The 27,707-nt window shown below is 43.6% G+C and overlaps 2 protein-coding genes across 2 annotated transcripts; one reads left to right on the top strand and one right to left on the bottom strand.

Moving 5' to 3' along the window:
• Positions 1-12,272: 12,272 nt before the first annotated feature.
• LOC122291097 lies at positions 12,273-13,103 on the bottom strand. The gene has a single exon (XM_043098744.1). It carries the CDS (start codon positions 13,101-13,103, stop codon positions 12,273-12,275), a length of 831 nt encoding a protein of 276 aa, XP_042954678.1.
• Positions 13,104-14,611: 1,508 nt separating this feature from the next.
• On the top strand, positions 14,612-27,400 carry LOC122292023 (small nuclear ribonucleoprotein-associated proteins B and B'). Its single transcript, XM_043100180.1, has 2 exons — positions 14,612-15,623; positions 27,167-27,400. The coding sequence occupies exon 1, from the start codon at positions 14,791-14,793 to the stop codon at positions 15,613-15,615; it is 825 nt and encodes a 274-aa protein (XP_042956114.1). The 5' UTR covers positions 14,612-14,790; the 3' UTR covers positions 15,616-15,623; positions 27,167-27,400.
• Positions 27,401-27,707: the final 307 nt, after the last annotated feature.

Here is a 27,707-nt window from a genome sequence, read left to right as displayed (position 1 = left end):
AATCAAATTGTTTTCCTCACTACTGATATATAGACATTCATCCAAAATTATATTAATTGTGATTGGGAATTAAACAAAAAAATTCTAAAGTTCTATCAAATTTACACCTACCCGCCCCCCCCCCCCCCCAAAAAAACCTTCTTTCAAAGTCAGGGTTGGGAAAAGGCGTAGGTTAGAGTGGGGTGAGAAGTTGGAGCAGAACTTCCTAATTTGTCATCCTGCAGAGGCACATTCGGAGTTGGTAGATACTTGGCAGTGGATTTTCACTCATTTACGAAAGGCTTTGATATCTTATCTTGGTGGAAGACCAATGCTATGAAGTATCCTAACCTTAGAGACATAATTCGTTGTATTTTGGTCATCTCTATTAGTACCATAACCTCAAAGTCGGCCTTTAGCACTGGAAGACGCATATTGGATCCATTTTAGAGTTCATTGTCTCCTACCATTGTGGAGTCATTGATTTGCACGCATAATTGGATCAAAGGGACCCCAATTTATATTCCAGATATTCTTGACTTTGAGGAGGCAGACGAGGGGAGGAGTGTGATGATTAGCCTAGATCTGGTAATTGTGGATTTGATTTTGTTATTTTAATTTATTTATATTCATTTAACCAATATTAATTTCAAATTTAATTGTTATTGCGATTCATGAGGCTATGTCTACATCAGCTGTAATATGAATTCGTGTGTATTGGACCCACCATTGTCATTTGCTATTGGTTTGTATAGTTTTTCCTTTAATTATTTTTTGTATTTATATAATTTTTTGTAATTCTAATTCTTTTTCTTCTATTTTTTTGGTTTAGCTTTTATAGTCTTTCTATCATATGCCCAATCCTAATCCCAATGACCATATTCTCATCTTGATCCCAAGTCCCCCAGCTTTGGGCGGGGGCAAACTTGGAGTAGGGTGCGGGATGGGAGTCCCTTAGCTTCAGGGGATGAGGGTAGTATCCCTACTATATATGAACCCAACATGCTTGTCTTGAAAAACAAAACGATGTTATTGTTGGCAACCAGTTGAACTCTGGAGTAAATTTTGGTGGATCCAAGCCCAAAACTTGGGATGATTATGTTCAAATAATTATACGTATGGAAAAGATTAATTAGTCCTTTTCCAATTAACAAGGATATTTTGGATTTTTTTCAACTATTTTTAGGGACAATTTTGTCCTTTTAAAGGAAAAAGGTTGTATATTGCAAATCTTTGTAGTTTAGAGTGTGATGGTCAAAATCAATAATTAAGAAGGTTATTACAAAATGGGTGATAGTTTGAGGAGACTTTATATATATATATATTCCAATTTATTTTTCGTAATATTTCACCATACTACGTAACACTTGTTAGAAAGGTAAAATGTCCCACCCCATATGATAATATTGTCAATATAGTTTAGCCCTATTAAGAAACCATAAAGCCAATATAGACGAACGAGTTTTAAAGTTGATATCATTTGTTAAATTGACCTTAACAAGTTTTAGTGACTTCCGATAAATAAGTAAGGAAAAATCTATTCATCATCTCTTTTTCTCATCAATCCATGATGTGGTATTAAATGATAGGTTCATAAATAAAATATAATAAATAGTCTCAAATTATCTAATGTCACATTATAGGATGATGAGAGAATGATAAGAATTAAGATGATGAGTAGCAATAAGCAGTTGTTCACTGGTGATATATATGTAGCCGTAGAGGTTTCAAAGTAATTACATTATTAGCCTTCATGCACTGTTTTGGTTTTAGAAAACAATTTAATTTACTTATAAAAAAGGGAAACAATTTAATTCATACCGCCAATGAGATCATAATTCATGCTTCACTATTTCTCGCTAGAGAATATCTTCCCACAGGGTCTTTCGATTTCCTTTAAATAATAGTATCCAATGGTGGCCTACCATGTAGACACCCTATATTAAGAAGCCTAGAGTGCACTACAGAGAAAGAAAAAAAAAATTCTCTCTCTCTCTCTCTCTGGGCACACCATTAATGAAAAGCTCAAAACATGAGGAAAAAAAAGATTTGGTTGATGGATTTTTCGAGTTCAACTCCAACCCTCTTTTGTTCTCAATCGTTTTAACGAAAGCCTAAATGTTCTTCGGCTTATGCAGAAAAAATCTCATAAAATTAAATAAATATTTAACGATCCATGAAGTACTAATTTCACAATGCTTCAAAAATAAAATATGATTACCAGTATTCCGAGTAAGAATCCACAAATCACCGTGCACAATCTTGGCAATGTCGTCAAGTATAAAGCTCAAGTCTTGAAAAACTTTGATTTTGGATTTGATGGTAGTGGCAAGTTTAACAGGAAAAACCCATAATTTTCAACCAATCTCAATTCATCATTAACCCAAATCTACATAAACCATTTTATACAAAAGGTGTCCCTTTTTTGTAATGGTTTCTTTTCCTACAACTTTTCATTAAGCAAATAAAAGAGTGGTCCCAATGGTGAAGGAGATAGATAGAGGATGATGGCAGTCTGGTTGCGGAGGCGAAATGGTCTGACACGACGGTTGAAGTGGCACACCTGTCTGGTCTGGAGCTCCTCCGCTGGTGTGACAATCGTACAACGTGCGGTAGTGGGGTGGGTGCAAAGTGTGAAAGTGTCGAAGTGAATCTCTCTTCACAGGAGGAAAATACATACACAGGTGAAAGTGAGATTTTTTATTGTGGGAGTTTTGATTTTGCTATGCTGTGACGAGGTGCAAGAATTTTCTATAAAGATTTTGATGTGTCAGCATAGCATTGGTCGGCGTTAAACTCACAACTTCGGCATTACCATTCCAAAGAGTAAATCTTCTCACTATTTATAACTCCCACAAAAAGTAATTGGTTGGTATTACCCTCCGTGCACCATGTCCTCACTTGGGGCTGGATTTCTATATTGATCATTGTACTCTATCCTTGCCCACATTTTGAACTATTTGCATTCACTTGTTGGGAGGGTCGATTGACCGAGTCGATTGACACCACCACCCACCACCCGTTCATCTATAGAAAATCACAAAAAATCATAAATATATTATACAAAATTACAAATCCATCAAGTAATTGCACAAAATTAACAATAATTTTGCATTTATCCACAAATATGAAACACACAGACCCATGACTCCTAAATTAGAGATCCACGACCATGACTTGGCCATGGGTGAAGAAGAATAATAAGCGTGAGGAGGAAAAGAATGGGAGAAGAAAAAGGAGAAAGAGGCTGAGGTGGAAGCTGTACTTAAGAGAAGGGAGAAAGAAAAGATGGGACGATTAGGAGGAATAAATGAGCGAAGAGATAAAAATTAGGATTTTAAATTTATATATGTTGGGTTTTTTTAAAAACAAATTTACATATATTGTGTGGGTGGGTGAGAATTAGGGTGAATGGGTACTTGCACCAACCCCCTACAATCCTTACTTGTATATAAGCTAAAATTAAAGGATTTTGTCTGCATTCAAACTTGAGACAAATAGATGTAATGGGTCCAAATGACCTGTTGTCCACCCCTATCTATTGTGTGTGTGTGTGTGTGTGTGTGTATATATATATATACTGGAGTTCTGCTACATACAATTATTTTTGCGTACTTCATCTGTATTCTATTAATGTGATTGACTAAAATAATTATTTTATATTAAAAAAAAAGTAAAACAGCCAATCATATTAGTGGAGTACATAAGAAGTAGCAAAAATAATTGCATATAGAATTTAAATACTGATTTCTCGATTTTTTTATGCCATATTCTACGTCGTTTAAGAAGCAAAGTCTGTGAATAAAACTCTTAATACACTGATTTTGTTTTGCATTTTCTGATTTAGGTTATTTATATCATTTAAAGTGTAGATAAATACATTACAATCACATTAATAAGAAATATTAAAAATGTTGGGGACGTGTCTCACTTCCAATCTTCCGCTGTTCAGTCGTTCTTCATTGATGAGACTTGAGGGGGGTTCCTCCTGCAAACACTCCGATGCCAAAATCAGTTAAGGGGTCATCTTTTCTTAAATCTCAAATATTACCTGTATATATAGGCTCATTTGTTGTACATATCTCTTCCAAGATTTATCAAAACAGATCAAGACTTAATATTTTAAATAATCTGATTACATCTTTATGTTTTTATCCTTCAGTTAAAGGTGGCGCTATGTATGTCTCTTTTTGAATTCCTCTCGACTATTCCTTCGTGACTTTTTGGCTCATACTGGGCCCATACTCTGGGCTTCTTGATTTTTAATGTATTATGGGCCTTTTTTACATGCTCCAGGGCCCTCTGGTTGGAATGGTCCCTCCAACTACCCTACCAACTCTATTCGCTTTCTAGTGAATGTAATTTATTTTCGACCAATCTTGTTGCTGTGAAAGTGCTGGGCGTGATTGCATGGGTTTGGGTACTTGGAAAATATGTAGACGTGGTCATGGGCCCAAAGAACCCACGGCCTTTTTGTGCTTTCTATCCCATCACGCCCTCTGGCCATTTTATGTTCTTTCCTTCCCCCCCATAAAGATTTTGTTATGAAGAACTGCAGATTTGATATCATTTCCCGCTATTGTGACAAAGAAGACAGACAGTTTACTTGCGCAAATTAGTCTTCTTGCAGAGTTACTTTTTCGTTTGGCCTTTCGCATTTCACTACCCTTTAAAAATTCATTTTTCCTCTATCTCTCATTCATTTCCCTGTTACGCTCTCTGCCTCTTCATTCCTATCTTTGCTTTTTGCTCATCTTGCTCTTTTCTTACTATCATTTTCCCAACGACTTCAATGGCTTCTTTCGTTGAAGACGAGGTTTCCGAAAGCCCCTTTGTGATCTTTGAAGGCACAGTCTTCGCTAGGTATCAATGGCTTTCAGGTCTCAGAGAGATACATTTTTCCAAGATTCGGGAAGACTTTCGTATTCCTGTGACTGTTGTCTTAAGCCTCCCTGAACACGGGGTTTGTGATAGCGAGGGCTTCACTCCTAGAGTGGCTATCACTGTTTCTCTTTTGTAGAACGGGTTGAGACTCCCCTTTTGCCACCCTGTTCGTGACCTTTTGGATCTTTTTAATATTGCTCCTTCTCAATTACACCCTTACGCGCTGAGGACATATCTCTGCGGTTGCATTGTGTTTCGTATGGCTTTGGAACCTCTTGGGGACCCTTATCCTGATCTGACCGCTCGAGAATTTTTGTCGTTCTGTAACCTGAGGGAAGCTTCCAAAGACAATGTTCTCGGCTTCTGTAGAAAAGATGATAGGCAAACGTTGGCCTGGTTCGAGACCCGCCACTCCAATGCCAAGGCGTGGACCACTAGGTTCTTTTATATCTCCGGCCAAGCTTAGGAATACCCTGGCACGGAAGAAGTTTTCCGTGATTTCCCAATTAGAACGATTAGGCGCCCTCTGCCTGACGAGAAGAATCTATGGCTTAAGATGCCGCCTCTGTCGCGTCGTGAACTGGCTTGAATCTCGACAGTTGATTCTTGGGCCAAAGCCAATCCAGAGGCGCTCTGGACTGACAACTTGTTGACCATTGCCCACATTGATCGGTTCTTGAAGTCTCTCAATCGGTCTTTTGTTCAAGGGCGCGACTTTATGATTACAGACACCATTCCTCCTCCCCTAGTGAAGCCCATTGAGAAAACCACGAGGTCAGAATCCTTTAAGTGGAAGAAGCATTCGGAAGAGGGGGAGGAGGAAGAGGCCGCCAAAAAGAAGGAAAAAAGAAGCAAAAAGAAGAATGATGGAGAAAATGAGGTGGTCGCCGAGAAGAGAGAGAAAAGAACCAAGAAGAAGAACGAAGCAAGCAGTCACCAAAAGAAAGCTCACTCTGGAAATTCCTCTTCGCCTTCTTTTGCCCTATAGGAGATTTTGGCGCCCTCTAGGGGTGCCCAGGGCTTGATGCTGCAGGAGGGCACTCACCCTCAGGAGTCTTTGCAGCTGGCTGCCGTTGAGTCTCTATTGCTCCAACCGGAGGTCTTTATAGTATCATCGGAGGAGAGCCACAGCCAGGGTTTTACCCCACCTAGTACCACTAATCCTTCCTTGCTATTGCCGTCCACGTCACTGCCACGTTCTGGCAGCCTGAGGGACGTGGAGAGCTTAGCCAACCTGTCCCTTTTTGGCATGGCCACCTCCCCTCAGGTCGTACCTGGGATGCAACAGCCTGCCCCAACACTTGCCCTTGCGTTTGAGTTTCTTGTATTGGCGGGTAAGGCGAGTCAGTTCGAGCTGAGCGCCAGAGTGGTTGCGGCCCTTAATCTTGATGCAATCACTTCAACAGGAGCTTGTTTGCCCCCTTCTTCTATTGCTGCCCCTGTCGAGGCGGCCACAGTTTTGCCCACAGGTGACCTTAGGGAAACACCGGGTGCCTTACCTGTGGATGGGGCGGAAGGTGCCACAAGGGATGCCCCTCCACGCCCGGCTGGAACAGGCGGCGAGGTTGACCCACGTCAAACTTCCTCCGAGAGCCCACCAGATACCATCTTTGGGGGAAAGACCCATTCGACAGTTGGCAACGGGCTTGGGCTCTCTTTTCCTCCTACCCACGCCTTATCTTTTGGCCGAGATACTGAATCCTTACTTGAGGAGGAGTGGGCGAATTTTTTGAAGGAGGATGCCCACCTCTGTGGTGCTGATTTAGCTCAACCATCATCTCCTCTGCCCCCTTTGCGCTTGGTTGATTCATTGGAGAGAACGACGGCTTCGCCTGTGAGGCCTGAGGGAGAAAGCTTTCCTGAGGGGGGATGCTTGTGGTGGTGATTCTTCAACAGCCATCCATTCCTAGGCAGAGGCCACTACCCAGATGGCTAACCATTTGAAAAATTGGCTTTCTGAGGTACTATGCTTTTTGTCCCTTTTTGTATATACTTATTTCGTATCTTTGCCTCTCTTCATGTTGGTTGTCTGGTTTTCGCAGGGGATCGATGACTTGGTGGCATGGATTGTTACTGATTGTCTCCGTCTCGAGGAGGAGTTCAGGGAGCATTGCTAGCTGTGCTACATATCCAAACGTGCCTTGGAGAGATGGCAGGCTGACAGGGTGAATTGGCTACTCTGGCCGAGGATAGGGAGGAACTGAAAATCCTATTGGAGCAATTCGAGGGCTACTCCCATTCTTTGCAAGGTGATCTGAAGATACGAGAGGCTTCCTCGCGTAGCGTGAAGCAGTCCGCCTAGCAAACGAGGTCAAGGCCAAGGTCGACTTTGCCTCGTCAATGTTCCTTTTAGAGAGAGATTCTGCTAGGCGGCAACTTTCAGAGGCTCAGGAGAGTCTTAAGGTTGAGAGCTCTCGTCTAAATTTCGAGCTTGTCGCCTGCAATAAGGCACTATCCTATCTTCGTGGAGACCTGGCCCATTCTCAAGACAGCTGCAGGTCCTCAGATGAGAGTTTTCGGGAGGCAAATTTGGCCCTTAGAGCCAGTCAGTGGAGTCTATCTGAGAAGGAAGGGAAGATGACTGTTGTTCGGGAGGAGGTCGCATGGCTTCGTGACCAGTTGGCCCATGTCCCTGCTACAAGGGATGATGCTTTTGCTTTTGGGTATGGCTGCGGCATTGTGAGGCTAAGGGACCGTCTTCTGGCTGATCCTGCCACCAACCTCAGGATTCTCAACCAGAATTTGTTCTATTCTGAGGAAGCTTCCCTCCGAGTGGTTGACGAGTTTGGGCGGAAAGAAATGCCTGATGTTTTTGCAAACGTGCCTTGAGCCTTCCCGCCTGAAGATGCCCCTTGAATCCCCTCCCCCCTTGAATCCTCCCTTGAAGATGCCCCTTGGTATATTTTATACATTTGTAACATTGGACTTTGGTTTGCTCTGTTGAACGCTTTGTCTACTGTGTTCTTTTACTTCTTGTCCTTTTCACGGCACCACAAGTTTTTGAGGCTTGCCTTTGGCGTTTTAGGGTCAGCGTGGTTTGAGGACCTACGCGCCTTCTTTTAATGGCACCACAAGTTGCTAAGGCTTGTTTTAGGTGTTTAGGGTCAACGTGGTCTGAGGACCCATACACCCTTTTTTCATGGCACCACAAGCTGCTAAAGCTTGTTTTAGGTGTTTAGGGTTGGCCTGGTCTGAAGACCTACGCGCCATTTTTTCATGGCACCACAAACTGTTAAGGCTTGTTTTAGGTGTTTAGGGTCAGCGTGGTCTGAGGAATTAAGCGCCCTTTTTTCATGGCACCACAATCTACTAAGGCTTGTTTTATGTGTTTAGAGTCGGCGTGGTCTGAGGACTTACGCGCCATTTTTTCATGGCACCACAAGTTGCTAAGGCTTGTTTTAGGTGTCTAGGGTTGGAGTAGTCTGAGGACCTACGCGTCCTTTTTTCATGGCACCACAAGCTGCTAAGGCTTGTTTTAGGTGTTTAGGGTTGGCGTGGTCTGAGGACCTATGCGCCTTTTTTTTTATGGCACCACAAGCTGCTAAGGCTTGTTTTAGGTGTTTAGAGTTGAGCGGTCCCTGACCTTTCTCGCCCTTTTTTCATGTTTTCTCCTGGTAACATTTTGCCTCTGTACAGAACTTTTAATGAACAAAACGGAATATATTCATAAATAGCGATGTCGCAAACATTTAGAAAAAAATAAATATAAGGAATGTTTAAATCAATAAGTACTACAAGAATTATTGAAAAAATTTCTTCAAATGCTCTGCGTTCCATAGGTGCGGTAGTTCCTTGCCCTCACTGTCTTTCAATCTGTATGATCCAGGCCTGTTGTTGGCTATTACTAAATAAGGACCTTTCCATCAGGGTCCTATTTTTCTCTCGCCTTGGGTAGTTACCCCACTTTTCTTCAAAACCAAGTCCCCTACTTTAAAGGTCCTGGGCCTTACTCTTTTGTTGAAGTATTGCGCAGTTTTTCTCTTTTCTTGCTGCATGTGAGCCTCAGCTATCTCTCTTTCTTCTTCAAGTAAGTTTAGGTATTCTTCTATCTTTTTATCATTCCGGGTTCCCAAGAAATTGCTCGTTCTGTAGGTTGGCAGCCCTACTTCTACTGCTGTAACTGCCTCGCATCCGTACACTAGCGTAAACGGGGATTCCCCCGTCGGAGTTTTTGCTGTAGTTCTGTACGCCCAAGAGTACTCCTGGCAGCTCGTCCACCCACTCACCTTTCTTCTCCGCGACCTTTTTCTTGAGGATTGATAGTAATGCCTTGTTTGTCACCTCAGTTTGACCATTTGCTTGGGGGTGGCTTGGGGAGAAGTACTTTACCTTGATCCTTAACTCCGCGCACCATTCTCTGTAGTGATCTGAGTCGAATTGGCACTCATTAACGGTTATAATACTGTGGAGAATCTCAAACCTGCAGACGACATTCTTCCACAAGAATTTTGTCACGACCTTGCCTGTGATTGTTGCTAATGGCTCTGCTTCTACCCATTTTGTAAAATAGTCGACGGCGATTATCATGAATTTAACACCGCATTTTCCTAGTGGGAAGGGTCCCACCAGATCCACCCCTACTAGACGAATGGCCATGGTGCTGTTACTGATGCTAATTCCTCCGGAGGGGCATGTGGTATAGGTGCATAAGTCTAGCATTTTGCATATCTCTTGGCAAACTCCTGCGCATTCCTTAGAGCATTAGGCTAGTAATATCCTGCCTGGACCGCTTTCCTAGCCAAGGTTCTTCTCCCACTGTGGTTTCCACATATCCCTTCGTGTATCTCAGCCAGGACATACTGTACTTCTTATGTGGAGATGCATCGCAGTAAAGGAATAGAGAAGCCTCTTTTATAAAGGATCCCATTGAAGAGTAGGAACCTAACTGCCCTTTTCTTTATCTTTCCTGCCTCTCCTCTTACTTTCAGCAATTTTCCTCCATCCAAGTACTCCACTATACTGCTCGCCCAATCTGTGGTACTTGACCCCAGAACTCCTACTTCGACACCCACAGCTGGGACTTCGACGACCCTTCTCTCGATTGGCCATGGTAGGGGTACCTCCTCCCCTCCTGATGCCGCTCGTGCCAACCTGTCTTCGATCTCTTTGTTAATCCTTGGTATTTGAGTTATAGCAAAGTATGAGAAGAGGTCGCATATCTCCCAAACTCGTGCCATATATTTCTTCAACTTCTCACCCTTTGCAGCATACAAGCCCAAAACTTGATTTACTACTACTTGTGAATCTAACCTAGCGTCTACTTCAGTTGCCCCGATCTGGGTGGCCATAGACAAACCCGCTATCAACGCTTCATACTCAGCTTTGTTGTTCGTTACTTTGAATGCCAATGTGACCATGTAATACTGCTCCTGGCCATCGGGGCTCAGCAAATGTATCCACAGGCCTCCGCCTATTCGGCAGGACGACTCGTCGGTAAACAATACTCAGGGCTTTCCTGACGGTGCTGTCACCTCCTCCTGGGAAAGTCTGAGAATTCTGCTACAAAATCCGCCATTGCTTGCCCTTTAATGGCTTTCCTTGGCTTGTACTCTATATCGAACTCACTCAGCTCGATTGACCAACCTATTAGCCTTCCTATACAATCTGGCTTCCTTAGTATTTTCGCTAATGGAGCCTCTGTCAATACCTTAACCGCGTGGGCCTAGAAATAAGGACGGAGTTTCCTAGCCGCCATTACCAAGGTAAATGCCAACAACTCAATTCGAGGGTATCTTGCCTTTGCTCCTCTGAGTGCTTGACTCACATAATACACCGGATGTTGCACGACTTCTTCTTCCTTTATAAGGACGGTGGATACAGCGTGCGGGGAGGCTGCTAGATACGCATAGAGTACGTCTCCTATCTCTAGTTGCTTTAAAAGGGGCGGACTGGCTAGATATTGTTTTAATCTTTAGAACGCTTCATTGCATTGCTCATTCCAAGAATGTATCTTCTGCAATACTTGAAAAAAGGGGAGGCACTTATCTGTTGACCAGGCTATGAACCTTCCCAGGGCAGCCACTCTCCCTGCCAGTCATTGAGTCTCGTTTAGATTTTGTGGCGGTTTCATATTGATTATGGCCTCTATCTTATCTGGAAAGGCTTCAATTCCTCTTTCAGACACGATGAAGCCCAGAAATTTTCCTGACTGGACCCCAAAATCACATTTTTATGGGTTCAGCCTCATTTTGTAAGGGCGTAACACTCCAAACGCCATTCGTAAATCCACAAGGTGCTGGGCGGGCTCTTTGCTTTTTACTAGTAGGTCATCCACGTAAACCTCCATAGATTTCCTAATCTGTTCCCTAAACATCCAGTTTACCAACCTTTGGTAAGTCGCCCCTGCATTCTTCAATCCAAAGGGCATGACCTGGTAGCAATACAGTCCTCGATCTGTGATGAAAGATGTCTTTTCTTCGTTTGTTACATTCATCCGTATCTGGTTGTAACCCGAATATGCGTCCATGAAGCTCAGCATATGATGTCTGGCTATCGCATCTACAATGACGTCGATGCGTGGTAAATGGAAGCTATCTTTTGGGCAAGCTTTGTTTAAATATATGAAGTTTATGAACATCCTCCACTTCTCATTCGCTTTTTTTACCATGACCACGTTGGATAACCACTCCGAGTAGTGGGATTCTCTGATGAAGCCGACCACAAGCAATCTCTCAACTTCTTCATTAATGGTGGCGTACTTCTCTGCGCTAAACGATCTCCTATTCTGTCTCACTACCTTGTGCGTTGGGTCTATTCCTAAGCAATGCTCAATGATGTCGTTGTTTATACCAAGCATTTCTTCATGGCTCCATGCGAAGACATCCTTGTGTTCTATCAACAACTGTATTAGGGCTTCTTTGTTTGTTGGTGGGACTTGTGTCTCGATATGGGTAATGGTCCCGGGGCGGTTAGCGTACAATGTTACAAGCTCCAGAGGTTCGTTGACTTTCGCATGTTGCTGAACCCGGTCATCTCTGACCTCTAGATCTCTCTCGTAAATTACCGCTATAGGTGGGGGCAGGGGCGATAAGGCCCCATCCTACCCTGCGACTGTGCGGACTTCCTTCTTGACTTTCTTTAATTCCTACACATAACATTCTCAAGCCAGGGCTTGCTCGCCTCTCGTCTCTCCCACGCCGCCATGTGTTGGGAATTTCATCTTGAGGTGGTAGGTGGACATTATTGCCTTCAAATGGTTGAGTGTCGGTTTGCCCAAATGACATTGTAGGAGGAAGGAGCTTTCGCTACTTAGAAGTCGGTCATCATGGTTGCTATCCGTGCCCCCGTGCCTGCAGTTACTGGGAGCGTGATCACCCCCACTGGCTGGATAGTATCCCCTGAGAAACCCTTTAACAGCGTAAGGGAGAGTCTCAATCTCCAACATCAATCCCCATTTTGATAAATGCCTCCTAGAACAGTATATCAGCCGAGCTCCCATTATCTACTAGTACCCGCCTAGTTGTATAATTGGCTATCACGAGGGTTGTTACTAGAGCATCGTCATGTGGATATATAATTTCTTCCTTGTCAGCTTCTTTGAAGGATATCACCATTTGCTTATTGCTGAGCTTTGGTTGTTTGTGTACCCTACTCGCCACGAACACCTCTTTATATCTTGCCTTCCGTGCATACGCCTTTTGGCTGGACGTGGAAATACCACCTCCAGCAAAACCTCCCGCTATGGTCTTTATTTCCCCTATAAGCGCCCTGTTCCGATCGCCTCTTGGGGGCGACCTCGCCCTCCTGTCCTGGCAGTTATTGACATGGTGCCTTCTTTTCGGACTGAAACTCCACCTTGCTTTTTGCCTAGTCTCCTGATGCCTTTTAGGCTTTGATTGTTCTGCGACCATTCGCTCCAACTCGCTGGTTCCTGCTAACTCAGCGACTTTCTTTCTCATGGTCGTGTAGTCCTTAGTCCAGTGCGAGCTCGTCTGATAGTACTTGCAGTACCGACCGCCTATTTTGACAGAGTGGCGGCTTTCCTTTTCTTCCTCTCCTTCCTGTACGCCCAGATTATTGTGCACCCATATGAGGTCGCAAGTTGACTGCCCTTCTTGCGCTCTTTCTCGCCTACTGGGATTACCCTTCTTATCAGCCCGCCTATTTTTCCGCTCAACCTGAATGTACTCTTTACAAGGGTCCACCAAAGCCTGCAGAGTATCCTTTGCATTGACAAAATCATCCGCCCTGTTCATGAACTCTCTGAGCGTGGAAGGAGTCCTCCGGGCCAACTCCGCCATGAAAGGACTGCGTGACCATACACCTCCTAAGAGGGCAGCTAGAGTGATCTTCTCATATTGGTCATTCGTTGTTAAGCTCCTTGTTGAAACGGGCCAAGTAGGCCTTTAAATTCTCATCTTCCTTTTACTTAACCGTTAACAGGTAGGCGACTGGGCGCCGACGTCTCCGGCTAGGCATGAACTGAGTCAAGAACTGCTTTGCCAATTCCTCAAAGCTATCTATTGACCTTGGTTTAAGGGTCCCGAACCATCCTCGAGCAGTCCCTTTCGGGGTTAGAGGAAAAGCTCAACATGTAATCTCCCATTGGAAACCGTGAAGCGTGATGTGAGCTTTAAAGTTCTCCAGATGATCTACTGGGTCCTTGGATCCATCGTACATATCTATCTGTGAAACTTTAAACTTTGGAGGTAGCGGTATAACCATAATACGTGCACTATACGGCATGTTTGTTCGGTGGAGCAGACTTTCCACCTAGGAAGAACCGCTCATATTCTTCGCTATCTCTTCATATTTTCCTGCTAACTCTTTCAGCTCATCATGCATATTTTCTTTCTCTTTGCGTTCAGCATCCTTTTCGACCCTACAATATGCTTCTTGCTCACCTTGCTCGCTGTGGGCGGGCACATCGCCATTGTGAGAATTGGAGTTCTTTCGTCTCAGGTCGTCGTTCGCTTTTTGCAAGACTCACATGGCCTCAAAAGCTTGTTTCAACTTCTTCTCTGCTAATGCTAGTTGCGCTTCCACAGATGACGGTCCGGCGTCTATCGTTCTGCTTGCTACTGAGCGTGTTATAATTGGCATGTGAGAACCATGCTGAATCACAAAGATCCCACAGACGACGTCAAATGTTGGGGACGTGTCTCACTTCTAATATTCCATTGCTTAGTTGTTCTTCATTGATGAGACTCGAGGGGGGTTCCTCCTGTAAACACTCTGATGCCAAAGTCAGTTAAGGGGTCATCCTTTCTTAAATCTCAAAAATTACCTGTATATATAAGCTCGTTTGTTGTACATATCTTTTCCAAAATTTATCGGAACAGATCAAGATTTAAGATTTTAAATAATCTTATCACTTCTTGTTATTTTTATCTTTCCGTTAAAGGTGGCGCTACGTATGTCTCTTTTTAAATTCCTCTCGACTATCCCTTCGTGACTTTTGGGCTCATATTGGGCCCATAGTCTGGACTTCTTAATTTTTAATGTATTATGAGTCTTTTTTACATGCTCCAGGGCCCTCTGGTTAGAATGGTCCCTCCAAAAAATATTGAAATATAATATTGCAAATGTGCTAGGTAGAAGAAAAAAGTATATATACTCTGTAAATATAAATAAAAACTAATATTTACATGATATAAAAGAAAGAATAGATTAGCTCATATATACGATGCATTGTAAAAATATTAATTAAAATAGAACAAATGGTTTTTAATAAGTTAAAATAGATAAATTTCGATAAACCATCGTGGATGTTCTAAAGGGCAGGGGAAAAGGAATAAATTCTTATGCTACTTAAAACGGCGCCTTTGTTTGGCGTAGAAGACTTAAATCTCAAAGCGCTCAAAATACCCGAGCGGCGAGCCTGCCATAAACCCTAATTCTGAGATTGAAATCTCTCTCACTCTCTCTCTCTCTCTCTCAAAACTTCCCCTTGTTTGTGTTTCCGAGGAGCCAAAAAATACAGTGACAATGTCGATGTCGAAGAGTTCGAAGATGCTCCAATACATTAACTACAGGATGCGGGTCACAATCCAGGACGGCCGCCAGCTGGTGGGCAAGTTCATGGCCTTCGACCGTCACATGAACCTCGTCCTCGGTGACTGCGAGGAGTTTCGCAAGCTCCCCCCAGCAAAAGGCAAGAAGACCGACAATGAGGACCGCCGCACCCTTGGCCTCGTCCTCCTCCGCGGAGAAGAGGTAATTTCAATGACCGTCGAGGGCCCTCCGCCTCCCGAGGAGTCCCGTGCCAAGGCTGTCAACGCTGCTGCCATGGCAGGGCCTGGAATTGGACGCGCTGCCGGCAGAGGGATTCCTACTGCGCCGCTGATTCAGGCCCAACCTGGCCTTGCTGGGCCCGTCCGCGGCGTTGGTGGACCAGCTCCGGGTATGATGCAGCCTCAGCAGATGTCACGCCCGCAGCTTTCGGCTCCACCCATGACGTACCCGGCTGCTCCGGTTATGCGCCCCCCTGCCCAGATGCCGCCGCCTCCTTATCCGGGACAAGGACAGGGGCAGGGTCCTCCGCCTATGATGCGTGGCCCTCCACCGCCTGGGCAGTTTGCCCCAAGGCCTGGTGGCCCGCCGCAGCCTTTCTCGGTTCCGATGCCCCCGCAGTTCGCGCAGAGGCCGATGGGGCCACCTCCTCCAGGTCAGATGATGAGAGGACCACCGCCACCTCCTCGTCCTGGTATGCCTCCACCTCCTCCTGGTGGTGCTGTTCCTATATATGGGCCTCCTCGCCCGGGTATGCCGCCTCCACCAAACCCTCAGAATCATCAGCAACAGCAACAATGAATTATTAGGTACGTATGCTCCGTTTCTTTTATGATTACGTTTCCCTTAATTTTGTTGTGTTCGTTCACAATATTGAATTTTGAAAAGAGAATCTGGTCTATATGTTATTGCAAACCTTCTTCTAATCTGTACGTTACAAGTTGGTTTCATATGTTTGAAGTGCATTTGACTTGTGTTTCCTGAGGATCGTAATGTTACTTTTGTAAGTTACTAAAAGATGTCAGCTTGGGTCCTTGTGATAGGCTTTTATATGTTTTCTATTTGGAGACCTTTCAGGTTTTTACTTCTTGAGGTCAGAATGTGTAATACCCTGGCTGTAGATGGGAAGTTGGGGAACTTGATCTCTTATTTCTCGGGAAGAAGAAGTTCAAACCCTTTATAATGATTCTAAGAGGCTCCATTGTAACCTAGACTAGTAATTTTGAAGCATAGGCTTATATATGGTTTGAACCTTTCTTGGACTGTTAGGGATATGAGCCATGCGGCCAATATGATGGAATGACCTGAAGTTTGATAGAAGGGTGGATAATGTAATATCTTAGATTGTGTGTAGGAAGGCAGTAAATCAGATCCTGCATTCGGTGCAAGGGATAAATTCAAGCCCTTTGTAACGATTTCAAAGGATTCTGGTTGTAACCTTGACTAGTACTTTTAAATTATGGGCCTAGATGTGGCTTGTCCTTCCTTGAGTTGTTGCAGAATGATTGTGGACATAACATTTAACTCATTGTTGGTGATGATATAATCAAACATTTGCTAGAAAAAGTGCTTCGTGTTTTTGAAATATTCCCCACACACCAATCCCCAGAGAACAACAACAACAACAACAACAATAATAATAACAGAAGACAAACCATTTGATAATGGGGTTGATATGAGGAGAATGAATTTTGAAAGGTAAGATTTCTTGAAGTGGCTTCAATTAGTAAATGCTTTTAATGTACTAGCACCTCAGTAACACATTTGGCCTTCTTTTCACCCATTGACAGTTTTTGATTCCCTGAGGCTTAGTTTCAGTTTCGCTTGCTCTGAAATTAGGGGAGGTTTTGAGCTTGGCGCCTTAGCATCCCATATCTTACATTTAAGTGAAGGTACATAGAAAATAGAGTGCACCTTTGAGGTAGTAGGCCCAGCTAAGTGATATGCAATTGGCACCAGTTTTCCATTATCTTGGATGGTCCAAAAAATCTGTAGTCTAGTTTCTGAGATGCTCTCCAGAATCTGAGCTGTCTATATTTCTGTAGCTTATACCGATCAAAAAAATATATATTTCTGTAGCTTATAAAATACCCATTTCCAAATTTGAAATTTTATTCTCTTCTACACATTAGCTTGTTGTTATATATGAACACATGCAAGCTCCAAATTTGATTCTGATTTTTAAGGATATAATCTTATGTTTACAATTCACAATCAACTTCATCAATTGAAGAGGTGCAACAATGGTGGTGTATGGTGGTAAGAAGGATCATCTTAGGTCTCGTTTGGTTATCCAATTCAGATGAGATGAGATGAGATGTCTTGTTGAAAGTTAAATAAAATATTGTTATAATATAATTTTTTAATATTAATTTTGTTTTGGAATTTGAAAAAGTTAAATTGTTTATTATATTTTGTATATGAATTTGGGAAAGTTGTAATGATTAAATGAAATGAGATGAGTTGAGATAGTTTGGTATTTGGTAACCAAACCAGGCGACAAATAGTAGACTTTGTTCTGATTGCTAATTAATGCTTGGATGGTAGGTTCAAGTCTGTTGAACCTGGGGTATTATGAAAAATGGACATTGATAAGGCATATGATCATGCTTGCTGGGACTTCCTCTTATACTTATTGAGAAGATGTGGATTTGGGGAAAATGGTGATATTGGATTGCATATTGCATTTCCAGGGTGCACTACTTTGTGATAGTGAACCTCTCCTTCTGGTTTCTTTAGTAGTTCCCATGGATTGCGACAAGGGCATCCATTGTCTCCTTGATTTTTATTATAGTCATGGAGGCGCTTGGTATGATGTTTTTCGAGTTTGTTGAAGGAGGTTTTATTTCAGGTTTTTCTATGGGAAATAGAAATGTTTGTTTTTAATCGATAAACAAATATATATTGATCAAAAGTGTAGGCAATAGCCCAAGTATATGGGACATATACAAGAGCGCTGCCTAAGCATGCTAGTTTAGAGATACAAGGAATTCATGGAAGGTCATGCCATGAAAATCAATTACAATTAACCAATGTAGTAAAGTAATGAAAAATAAGTTTCTAAGATCATCCATTGATTGTTCTTGATCTTCAAAACATCTTGCATTCCTCTCCCTTGAAATGCATCACCATAGACATGTTGATATGTTTAATTTATATAATATTCTGTTTAGATATGACACAATGTTTTGTGAGGCCAATCCAAACCACTTATTGTGCTTGCACACATTGTTCTTATGCTTTTGAAACAATATCCAGCTTGAAGAATAATTTGGCTAAATCAGAGCTAGTTTGGTGGGTCATGTCGAAAACTTGGAGAGATTGGTGGATTATTGGAGTGCAAGGTGTCTTCTTTACCCATGTAGTATCTTGGTGCCCCCCCCCCCCCCCCCCCCCCCCCCAAAAGGAGCCTCTGTCAAAGCAAAGGCAATCTGGGATGAAGTAGAGATGATTGAGCGTAAATTGGCTGGCCCAAAAAAAAATGTATTTGTCCATGGGAAAGGAGGAATACATTTTTGTATTGGTACTGGGTGTCCAAGAACAGCGTCCCGACTAATCTCAGGGGTGCATAGATCCTTGGTAAGGAGTTTTTTTCAAGTACACATCGAGTAATTCAAGGAGAGAATCCCCCAATCCGATGCCCCCTAGAGATTGTTTGCACTTGAGAGATTCAAACCTTAGACCTTAGAGGGAGCATACCGCCAAGACTAAGTCCTTTACCACTTGAGCCAGCCCCTAGAGGTTTAAGGAATACATTGATTTAAAGCCTTTACCACCCTGTCAAATTTTCTTGTGTATTTCATGTCTCTCTTTTCACTCCATACTAGTGCGGCTAATCATATAAGGTACAATGGGACTTCCTTTGAGGGTTTTGGGGGAAGAGGCAAAGTTTTGCTTGGTGAATTGGCCCAATATATGTTCTCCAGTTTTTGAAGGAAGACCGGGATTTGGGAATATGCTCAGGTTTAATCCTGCATTATTGTGGAAGTGTCTTTGGCTTTACGAATGAGTCATTATGGAGAGCAGTAGTTGATGCTAAATATGGAAGCATGTGGGGTGGGTGTTCTTTGCTTGCAAACTAAGGTTGACTTGTGTATGGCTGTGAGAGCAATGGAGAAGAGGATTTAGGTGACAATGCGTAAAGTCGAGTTACCCCAACCATCAGCAAGAGCCCCCTAGCAGTCAAGTTACAAGCATAGGCTTTGAAGAGAGGGAGTTCTGTTGAATAGTCTTATTATATAATTCTAATAGATTCTATTTAATTTTAAATATTATTTAATATTTTTAATTAATTTGAAATAGACTTATATCAAATAATAAAATAAAAAATAAGTCTGAGAATAAATAGATATTAATTATAAAACAATGTCATTAAGGTTGCATTTGGGTATTGAGATGATATTAGATATTTTGTGAATAGTAGGGTAAAAGTAATGATAAAATATTGAATAGTATGGTTGGAACTTTTGTAAATTGGTCACTCTCTCCGTACATTTCCCATGCATGCAACCTATTCTCACTCCGGCGCCCCTCGCCGGAGCTGATCTCTCTTCCTCCACCCCCATACTCCCTCACCATCCCTCCATCCTTTCTTTCCCTTTCTTCTCTCCCCATCTCTCTATCTCCCCTGTCTTTCCGCGATGGACAATGTTAGGCATTTTTCAGTGGAGTCCAAATCTTTTGCTTTCTCAAAGGTGGGTGCAAATTGTTTTCGTATTCTTGAGAAAAGCAGGCGCATGGCTACCTTTCTCTTAGTCAATAAGGTAGCAGCTGCGTGGATCGTGAAAATGGTGGTGGAAGCCACCGAGACCAGGTGGCGCGAGAATTTCTTCAGGAAAATGAGGGTCGGTAATGGGTTTCTCACGCTTCATCTACTCAGAAACACTAGGGGCTGCTATCTCCATCTGGAGGAGTTCATCAATGGGAGAAGAATAGGCTCTCTGATCATCCCCGAGGGCGTCAAGAGCTGTGGATGGGAGGGGTTCGCTTATAATCTCAAAAAAGTGGCTGAACGTGAGTCTCCAAGACGGGTTGAGGAGCTCGGTTTCAGGCCGTCTGCCTCGCCGCCGGTTTCCTACGCCGCGGTCTTGTCTGGTGCAGCGGCAGAGTGCAGCTCTGCCATGGAAAAGTTGGGAGACAAGGCTGGTTTTTGCTCAGTGGGCTCGGAAGGGACTTCTAACAGTGGTACTAATCTAGGTGATATAGAAGGGGTGTTCTGGGATGTAAAAGCCAAGCTTACCGGTGTACTTCAAGATTTTGCCTTTTTGATGAATAAAGTTGATATGGGACTCGGCATGGTGATGGGACGGGGTAAGGGGTTGACGTCTACCTCTCTCCAGTTAGTTCCAGAAGACAGTTTTCCCATTATAGGAAAGGACTCTGCAGGCGCAGAGAAGTATAAAGTCTCAGGGGCCTTAGTCAACTCTCGGCCACTTGGGCCGTTGGCAGGCTCTAGGCCCAAGCCTTAGAGCCCTCTGAAGTTATCGAGCTCTCAGCCCCCCCCCCACGCGGGCTTCGAGCCCACGGCCTCAGGCCTTAGGCCCACAGTCGCGGACCTCCTCACAGGCCGACCCCCCCTCTCGGGTTGGGTCTGGGACTCGGCAGGAAGGCCTCCAGCCTCCCCTCGCACGGGCTTCGAGCCCACGATCTCGGGCTTTAAGCCCACGGTCTCCGGCCCCTCAAGCTGGACCTCCCACCCGGGTCGAGCCTGTGACCCGGCAGCCTTCATCGCACGGGCCCTCCTCGTGTCGGTCCCGAGACCCTTCTTCCAGCACCGTCATCCACTCTCCGCCGGCACCTTTGCCGGCATCCACGCCAGCATCACAGAAACGGCCGACAGACTCCGGCGTACCTACCGGCGTAGTCGACGCACAGTGTAAGGCCACGACGGCGATAGTTTCGATCTCGGCAGTGTCGCCTGAGGAGGAAAATGACGTCTCAGTCGTTCCTCAAGCCTTCGGGAGCCCGACGCCGGCACAGGTAATCCCGATCTGCCCCTTGGAGTCTTTTGGGTTTTCTTCCGGTGGCAATCTGCCCCCACGAGGTGGGGACCACCCCTTCCCAGCAACCTGTGCAACTTCGTCCTTGGTGGGAATTTCAGGGCTTACTTCCAGGGTCCTTTGTACTCTTGAAGAAGAGGTAAACCATGGTTCTGGAGGGGAGGAAGAAGAAGTGGTAGAGCTTGGCAATTTGTCCCCCACCTGCGTAGCCTCTTTTTTGGTGGGAACTTCAGAGCTTTCTTCCAGGGTCCTTTGTACTCTTGAAGAAGAGGCAATTCATGGTTTGGAAGAGGAGGGAGAAGAAGTGTTAGAGCCTGGACCAGGTTCTTTGGTCCCTCTCACTGTTATGGGCAACGAAGGGGATGATCCCAGTCCACTTTGCTCGTTGCCCCCAGCACTTCCGTGGTCTGACCCACAAACAGATTGGGTGCTGAAGAAGGTAGAGGACATTCGGCTTTGTGCGGGGATTTCTTGCGCCGGCTTTGAGGATCAACTGACAGCTCTGTTCACGGCCATTGCAGCAGAGTAGTCTCCCAACCTCCGATCCGCCAGCAAAAGGGAGAGGGAATTAAAGAGACTCTCATGCTCCGTAAATTATGGTCGAGAAGGAAGCATAGCAGGGAAAGATTTACTGATAGGGCGAACTTGGGCGATCCATGAAACCCAAGATCCTTTCATGGAACGTTCGGGGTTTAAACAACCCGAGCAAACGCCTTAGAGTGAAGAACCTAATCCGGGATTGGAAGGCGGACATCCTTTGCTTATAGGAGACTAAGTTGAAGTACGTAGACAGGAAAATTGTCAGAAGTTTGTGGAATTGCGCTTATGCGGGATGGACCAGCTTGCCCTCCAAGGGCGCATCAGGGGGCATTATTGTGATGTGGGATAAGAGAGTTGTTGATTTGGTGGAAGAATCCATTGGCGAGTTCGTGGTTGCATGTTCCTTTAAATCTTTGGAAGACGGATTTGGGTGGGGTTTTGCAGGTGTTTATGGTCCGAATAATGATAATAACAGGAGGCTCCTTTGGGACGAGATTGCGGGTTTGTGTAGTTGGAGGGAGGGTCCTTGGTGTATTGGAGGCGATTTCAACGTCACTCGGTTCTCGAGTGAAAGGTCGGGGGACTCCAACTCGGGATCAGCCATGGCTGATTTTTTAGCCCTAATCTTCGAGCTAGACTTGATTGACCTTCCCCTGGGGGGGGGGGGGGGGGGGCAACTATACTTGGTCAAATGGGAGGGCATGGTCTCGTTTGGATAGATTTATTGTCTCTCCTTCCTGGGAGACACATTTCCCCACTCTTTGTCAGAAGCACCTCCCCAGGCTTTGCTCAGATCATTTTCCACTTTTGTTGGATTGTGGAGGTATTCAAGAGGGACGGAGATATTTCAAATTCGAGAATATGTGGCTGAAGGTGGAGGGTTTTATGGACAAAATTAGAGCTTGGTGGTCCTCCTATCAGATCTCGGGCACCCCCAGTTTTGTTTTAGCCGGAAAACTTAAAGCCTTGAAAAATGATCTGAGCACATGGAATTTGGAAACCTTTGGGAAACTAAATGACCAAAGATATACTTTTTTTTCAGGAATTGTAGCTTTTCGAGGATAAGGAAGCGACTTCGGCCCTCACGGCTGAGGAGAAGGAAAGGAAAACGAGGGTGATAGTTGAGCTGGAAAAAATCACGCTTATAGAGGAGATATCCTGGAGACAAAAATCATGAGCCCTTTGATTGAAAGAAGGGGACAAGTGCACTAAATTCTTCCATCGTGTCGCCAACTCCCATAGACTAAGCAATGTCATTGAGGTTCTACATTCCGATGGGCGGATTATCTCCAACAGGGCAGCCATCAAGGAACACATTGTTCGCTTTTACGATCATCTGCTCAAAGAGCAACATTCCTGGCGACCTAAGGTAGATGGTTTGACCTTTGACTCTATTGATGCAAGCGTGGTTAGAAAGGCGGTTTGAAGAGGAGGAAGTTCTCAAAGTTTTAAAAGGGATGGTAAAAGACAAGGCTCCAGGCCCCGACGGTTTCACTATGGCTTTCTTTCAAGCTAGTTGGGACATCGTCAAGGAGGACATTATGAAGGTATTCTTCGAATTTCACGCTTTCTTGAAATTTGAGAAAAGTCTCAATGCCTCTTTTATCGCCCTTATTCCGAAAAGGGCAGGCTCGGTAGAGGTGCAGGACTTTCGCCCCATTAGCTTGGTGAGTGGGGTTTACAAAATTATTTCCAAGGTGCTAGCCCAGCGGATGAGCACAGTTATGGGGAAGATCATATCGAAGTCCCAAAATGCCTTTGTGAAAGGGAGGCAAAGTCTTGACTCCGTCCTTATTGCTAATGAATGTCTGGAAAGTCGGGTCAAAACCGGCATTCTCGGTATCTTGTGCAAGTTAGACATGGAGAAAGCTTTTGATCATGTTAACTGGGACTTCTTGATACACATAATTGGCAGGTACGGTTTTGGAGAAAGGTGGTGCCAATGGATAAAACATTGTATCACAACCGTTCGTTTTTCCGTTTTGGTGAATGGTACTCCCAAAGGCTTCTTTAATAGTTCCCGGGGCCTGCGACAAGGAGATCCCCTATCACCTCTCCTTTTCATTTTAGTGATGGATGTCTTTAGCAGAATGTTGCATAGAATGGTGGGGGGTGGTCACATCTCGGGTTTCTCAGTGGGCGGCTCCACCCACGGTAATTTCTCAATCTCTCACCTTCCCTTTGCTGATGATACTTTGGTCTTTTGCGAGCCAGATCCTGATCAGATCCGCTCTCTAAGGGCTCTATTGCTCTGTTTCGAAGCTGTCTCCGGACTCAAGGTCAATCTTGCAAAATCTGAAGTGGTTCAAGTCGGAGAGGTCGGTAATCTAAGTGAATTGGCTGGTTTGCTGGGCTGCAAGATGTCATCCTTACCTATGAAATATTTAGGTCTCCCTTTAGGGGCCCCACATAAATCCAAAACAATGTGGGATGGGGTGGTCGAGAAAATCGAATGTAAACTTGCAGGTTGGAAACGACTTTACCTATCCAAAGGTGGTAGAGTCACTCTTATTAAGAGCACTCTATCCAACCTTTCCACATATTTTCTCTCCCTTTTCCCCTTGCCTGCAGGTGTGGCGCATAGACTGGAAAAAACCTTCCGTGATTTCCTATGGGGTAGCCTGGAGGACGTGAAAAAGTTCCATTTGATCAAATGGGAAAAAGTATGCACACCCATAGCCAATGGCGGATTGGGGCTCCGCAACTTGAGAACTCACAACAGAGCATTACTTGGCAAATGGCTATGGAGATACCACAGGGAACGAGACGCCTTTTGGAGAGAAGTTATCGACAGTAAATATGGAAGCATGCGAGGTGGTTGGTGTTCCAACCCAGTAAGAGGGGCTCATGGTGTAGGTTTGTGGAAATTCATACACAACGGTTGGGAAGCTTTTTTTGCTAATTGCAGACTTGCGGTGGGAAGGGGCAATCAAGTTAGCTTCTGGCACGACTCTTGGTGTGGCGAGTCTGCTTTGAAGACCACTTTTCCTTCCTTGTACAGGATTGCATCTGACAAGGAGGCCACAGTTGCTGATAATTTCGACAGTTCTTCTACCTCCACCCACTGGTCAGTAAGATTCTCTCGAGCAGCACAAGACTGGGAACTGGGAGTCATTGCTGATTTTTACAGCGCGTTACAAGCATCAATTTTACATGCCGATAGAGAAGATCATCTTCTTTGGTCGCCCACAGGAAATAAGCGTTTCTCAGTACATTCCTTTAACAAGGTACTCTCGGCACATCCCTCCTTTGTATTCCCTTGGAAGTGCATTTGGAGGACTAAGGCTCCCTTAAAAGTGGCTTTCTTCGTATGGCTAGCATCTCATGAGAGTATTCTGACTATTGATAAATTGAGAAGACGTGGCCTCTACTTAACGGATTGGTGTTTTATGTGCAAACACAATGGTGAGACAGCAGACCACCTTCTCCTCCATTGTGAAGCTGTCACGGCTTTATGGGATGACATCTTCACAAGACTAGGCTTGGCGTGGGTAATGCCTAGAAAGGTGATTGATCTTTTGGCTTGTTGGAGAGGAATCCGGGGTAAGGGCCAGATTGCAGATATTTGGAAAATGGTGCCACTTTGCCTAATGTGGTGCACATGGAACGAAAGGAACAGTCGCTGTTTTGAGGACAAGGAGCGATCTCCGGAAGGCTTTAGGGATTTTTTTTTATCACACTTTAGTTCTATGGGCATCCTCTATTGTAATGAATGGCACTTCTTTTACTGAACTTTACGCTGCCCTTCGCAGCTCTTAGCCTGTAGCAAGGCTCTTTGTATACCCCCTGTGTACTCGGGCCTTGCCCTTTCTTTGTTCTAATATATCTCTTTTTACTTATCAAAAAAAAAAAAAATATTGAATAGTAGTACAAAATAGTAAAAAGTAGGTGAAAAGTAATGATAAAATAATGAATAGTAGTGGAGTATGCTGAAAATACTCCACCATCCAATCTGGCCCTAAAACAATATTTATGGGTCCTGTGGGTTGGATTATTGAAGAATATAAGGAATGATTGGGAGAAGTTTTCAAACAAGATCAGGTTTGAGGTGGGAGAATTGCTGTTGCTATCAAGATGCTTACGCCCTAAACAGAACAAATCCATAGTAGATACCCATAACAATTATGTTTGCTGTGTCAATGTGTGCGTGTATTTGCTTTTTTGGTTCAAATAAAAAAAGCCTAGTCGATCCCAGCAACAACCAAAAAGCTTAATTGAAAGCAAACGAAGATTATTTAAGCACATGTCCCACCCACCCTCCAACGAAACCTAGAAAAGATACACGAGAACCTCACAGAACCATAAAAAAGTCAAATTTATGCACTAAATATTTTGTCTGTCCTCAAAATTTAAAACCGCAACATAGAACAAACCCAAAGAAGATCAAAATACTAAAGAAAATCCGATCTGAAGCTAATGAATTACAGATCAGCCCAAATGATTAGAACACACCAAATTCAAGGAAGGAATTGTTGATGCCAAAACTGAAACTGCCCTTTGAAGCTGACCTCAAAAAGGAGAAAAACTTGGTTCTGAAAATAGGGTTGTCATCAATTGCTACCTTGTGAGTTATGTGGAAGGACTCGGATTGAGTTCTTGAAACCCCAAGAGGTTTGGCTACTGAGGAAAGAGTCAAGTTGGTGGGTGTGAAACCCCAAGAAGCGTGGCTTCCCCTTGACAGAGAGTGCTGCGGGGAGGGAGGGAAGCTTGACAAAGAGTTCCTTTCTTTGGACTATAATACGTTTCTTTAGAAGAAACTAATACATGCATAGGGCTGGCTTGGCTGGCAGAGGGGAGGGCCAGCTGAGAGTCCCAGATTCACAAAAATGGTTTAAAGCAAGTTTTAGATTCAAATTGGAGCAGGAGTCGCATTGTTTTTGGTGTCCTGTTTGGACTGTGTGAGTCACTTTTGCTCAACTCTGACTTTGACAATGATTTTTTTTTTTTCTTTTTTTGGATAGGTAATCAAGAAATTTTATTAATAGAAATAGGCAAAGCCCAGGTACATAGGTAGTATACATGAGAAATACCTAGCTAGAGGTTAAAATCGAAAGTAGAAGGTCATGGACACTTAGTCATTTACAAACTATGGCCCCAGCCCATAAGAACAGTGACTTAAAGAAAATTTTTAGTTCATCCGTTGTTCTCTCGTGATCTTCGAAGCTTCTAGTATTTCTCTCCCTTCAAATACACCAACACATACAATGACTTTGACAATGATGAACTTTGACTCCAATCAGAATGGAGTGGGGGATTTTTGCATAGCCCTTTTCGAGTTTGTACCTCGGTGCATAATCACACCTACTGTTGCAGCAAGAACCTTTGTTGGAACCTTTGAAACAATACATACTTCTCTTTAAAGCATACAAAAATTATACTCACTTTATCAGAATATATGTATGATAGTGGGAAATGGCGTGTTATTTGTAGTGTGATTGACATCCAATGTGATATGATTGAGGGGTTATGGTAAGAACGATTTGCATATGTTTGGTTTAACTGATTATTGTGATAAATAATTTATCACATTATTACTACCTTTTAGTTTTAGGTGACGTTGGATAGTGCGTTGAGATGAAAGATGAATAAAATATTATTAGAATATTATTTTTCAATATTATTATTGTTTTGGAATTTGAAAATATTTAATTGTTTATTATATTTTGTGTGAGAATTTGGGAAAGTTGCAATAATAAGATAAAATGAAACACTTGTATCCAAATGGGGCCTTAGAATTCAATCTCTTATCACTTTCATGTACCAAAGTTTCCTATATAAGAAATTCACTTCTATCGTCAAATTTTTTGGTGCAGGGCTAGTTCTATCCGAGCTGTGAAGGCTTTCATGGGCTGCATCTACATCCGGTTTCAGTTTGCTAGTGAGTTGGAGTAGTAGGGCAAATCTCTCTCGTCGGTATTGTCGAGGTTATCTTTTGATGTTAGAACAGTCTGGCCTCTGCACGGAACTGTTAGACTGATATTAAGTATTTTTGATAGTGCACGTTGTGAAGTGAATTTGAATGTAAGACAATTTCCTGATTTGGTACCTGCGTCTGTGTCGCTCTTATCTCTCCATCATTAGTTTCTTATGAATATGATATGTCAGCAATATAGGGGAAGAGCCACTCCCGGCAAGGTGCCCATGATTTATATACTCTGATCTGCTCTACCATTTCTTGCAAGATGAGAAACGATTGATTCGGCACTCGTCTTCTTGTTCAAGCTGATATGCAAGCATTTCTAACATTTCAAGCCTGAAGAGGTTCAACTTTCATGTTTATTTTCCTTATATTTATCACCCATTCCTTCTGCCCAAAAACAAAAACAAAGTAATGACTTTAGTCAACCAATATTC

The sequence above is a fragment of the Carya illinoinensis genome, chromosome 13 (assembly GCF_018687715.1).
Source record: "Carya illinoinensis cultivar Pawnee chromosome 13, C.illinoinensisPawnee_v1, whole genome shotgun sequence".
In the NCBI taxonomy this organism is placed as follows: Eukaryota; Viridiplantae; Streptophyta; class Magnoliopsida; order Fagales; family Juglandaceae; genus Carya; species Carya illinoinensis.
The sequence above is the reverse complement of the archived record's forward strand: the minus strand, read 5'-3'. Positions and strand labels throughout refer to the sequence as shown.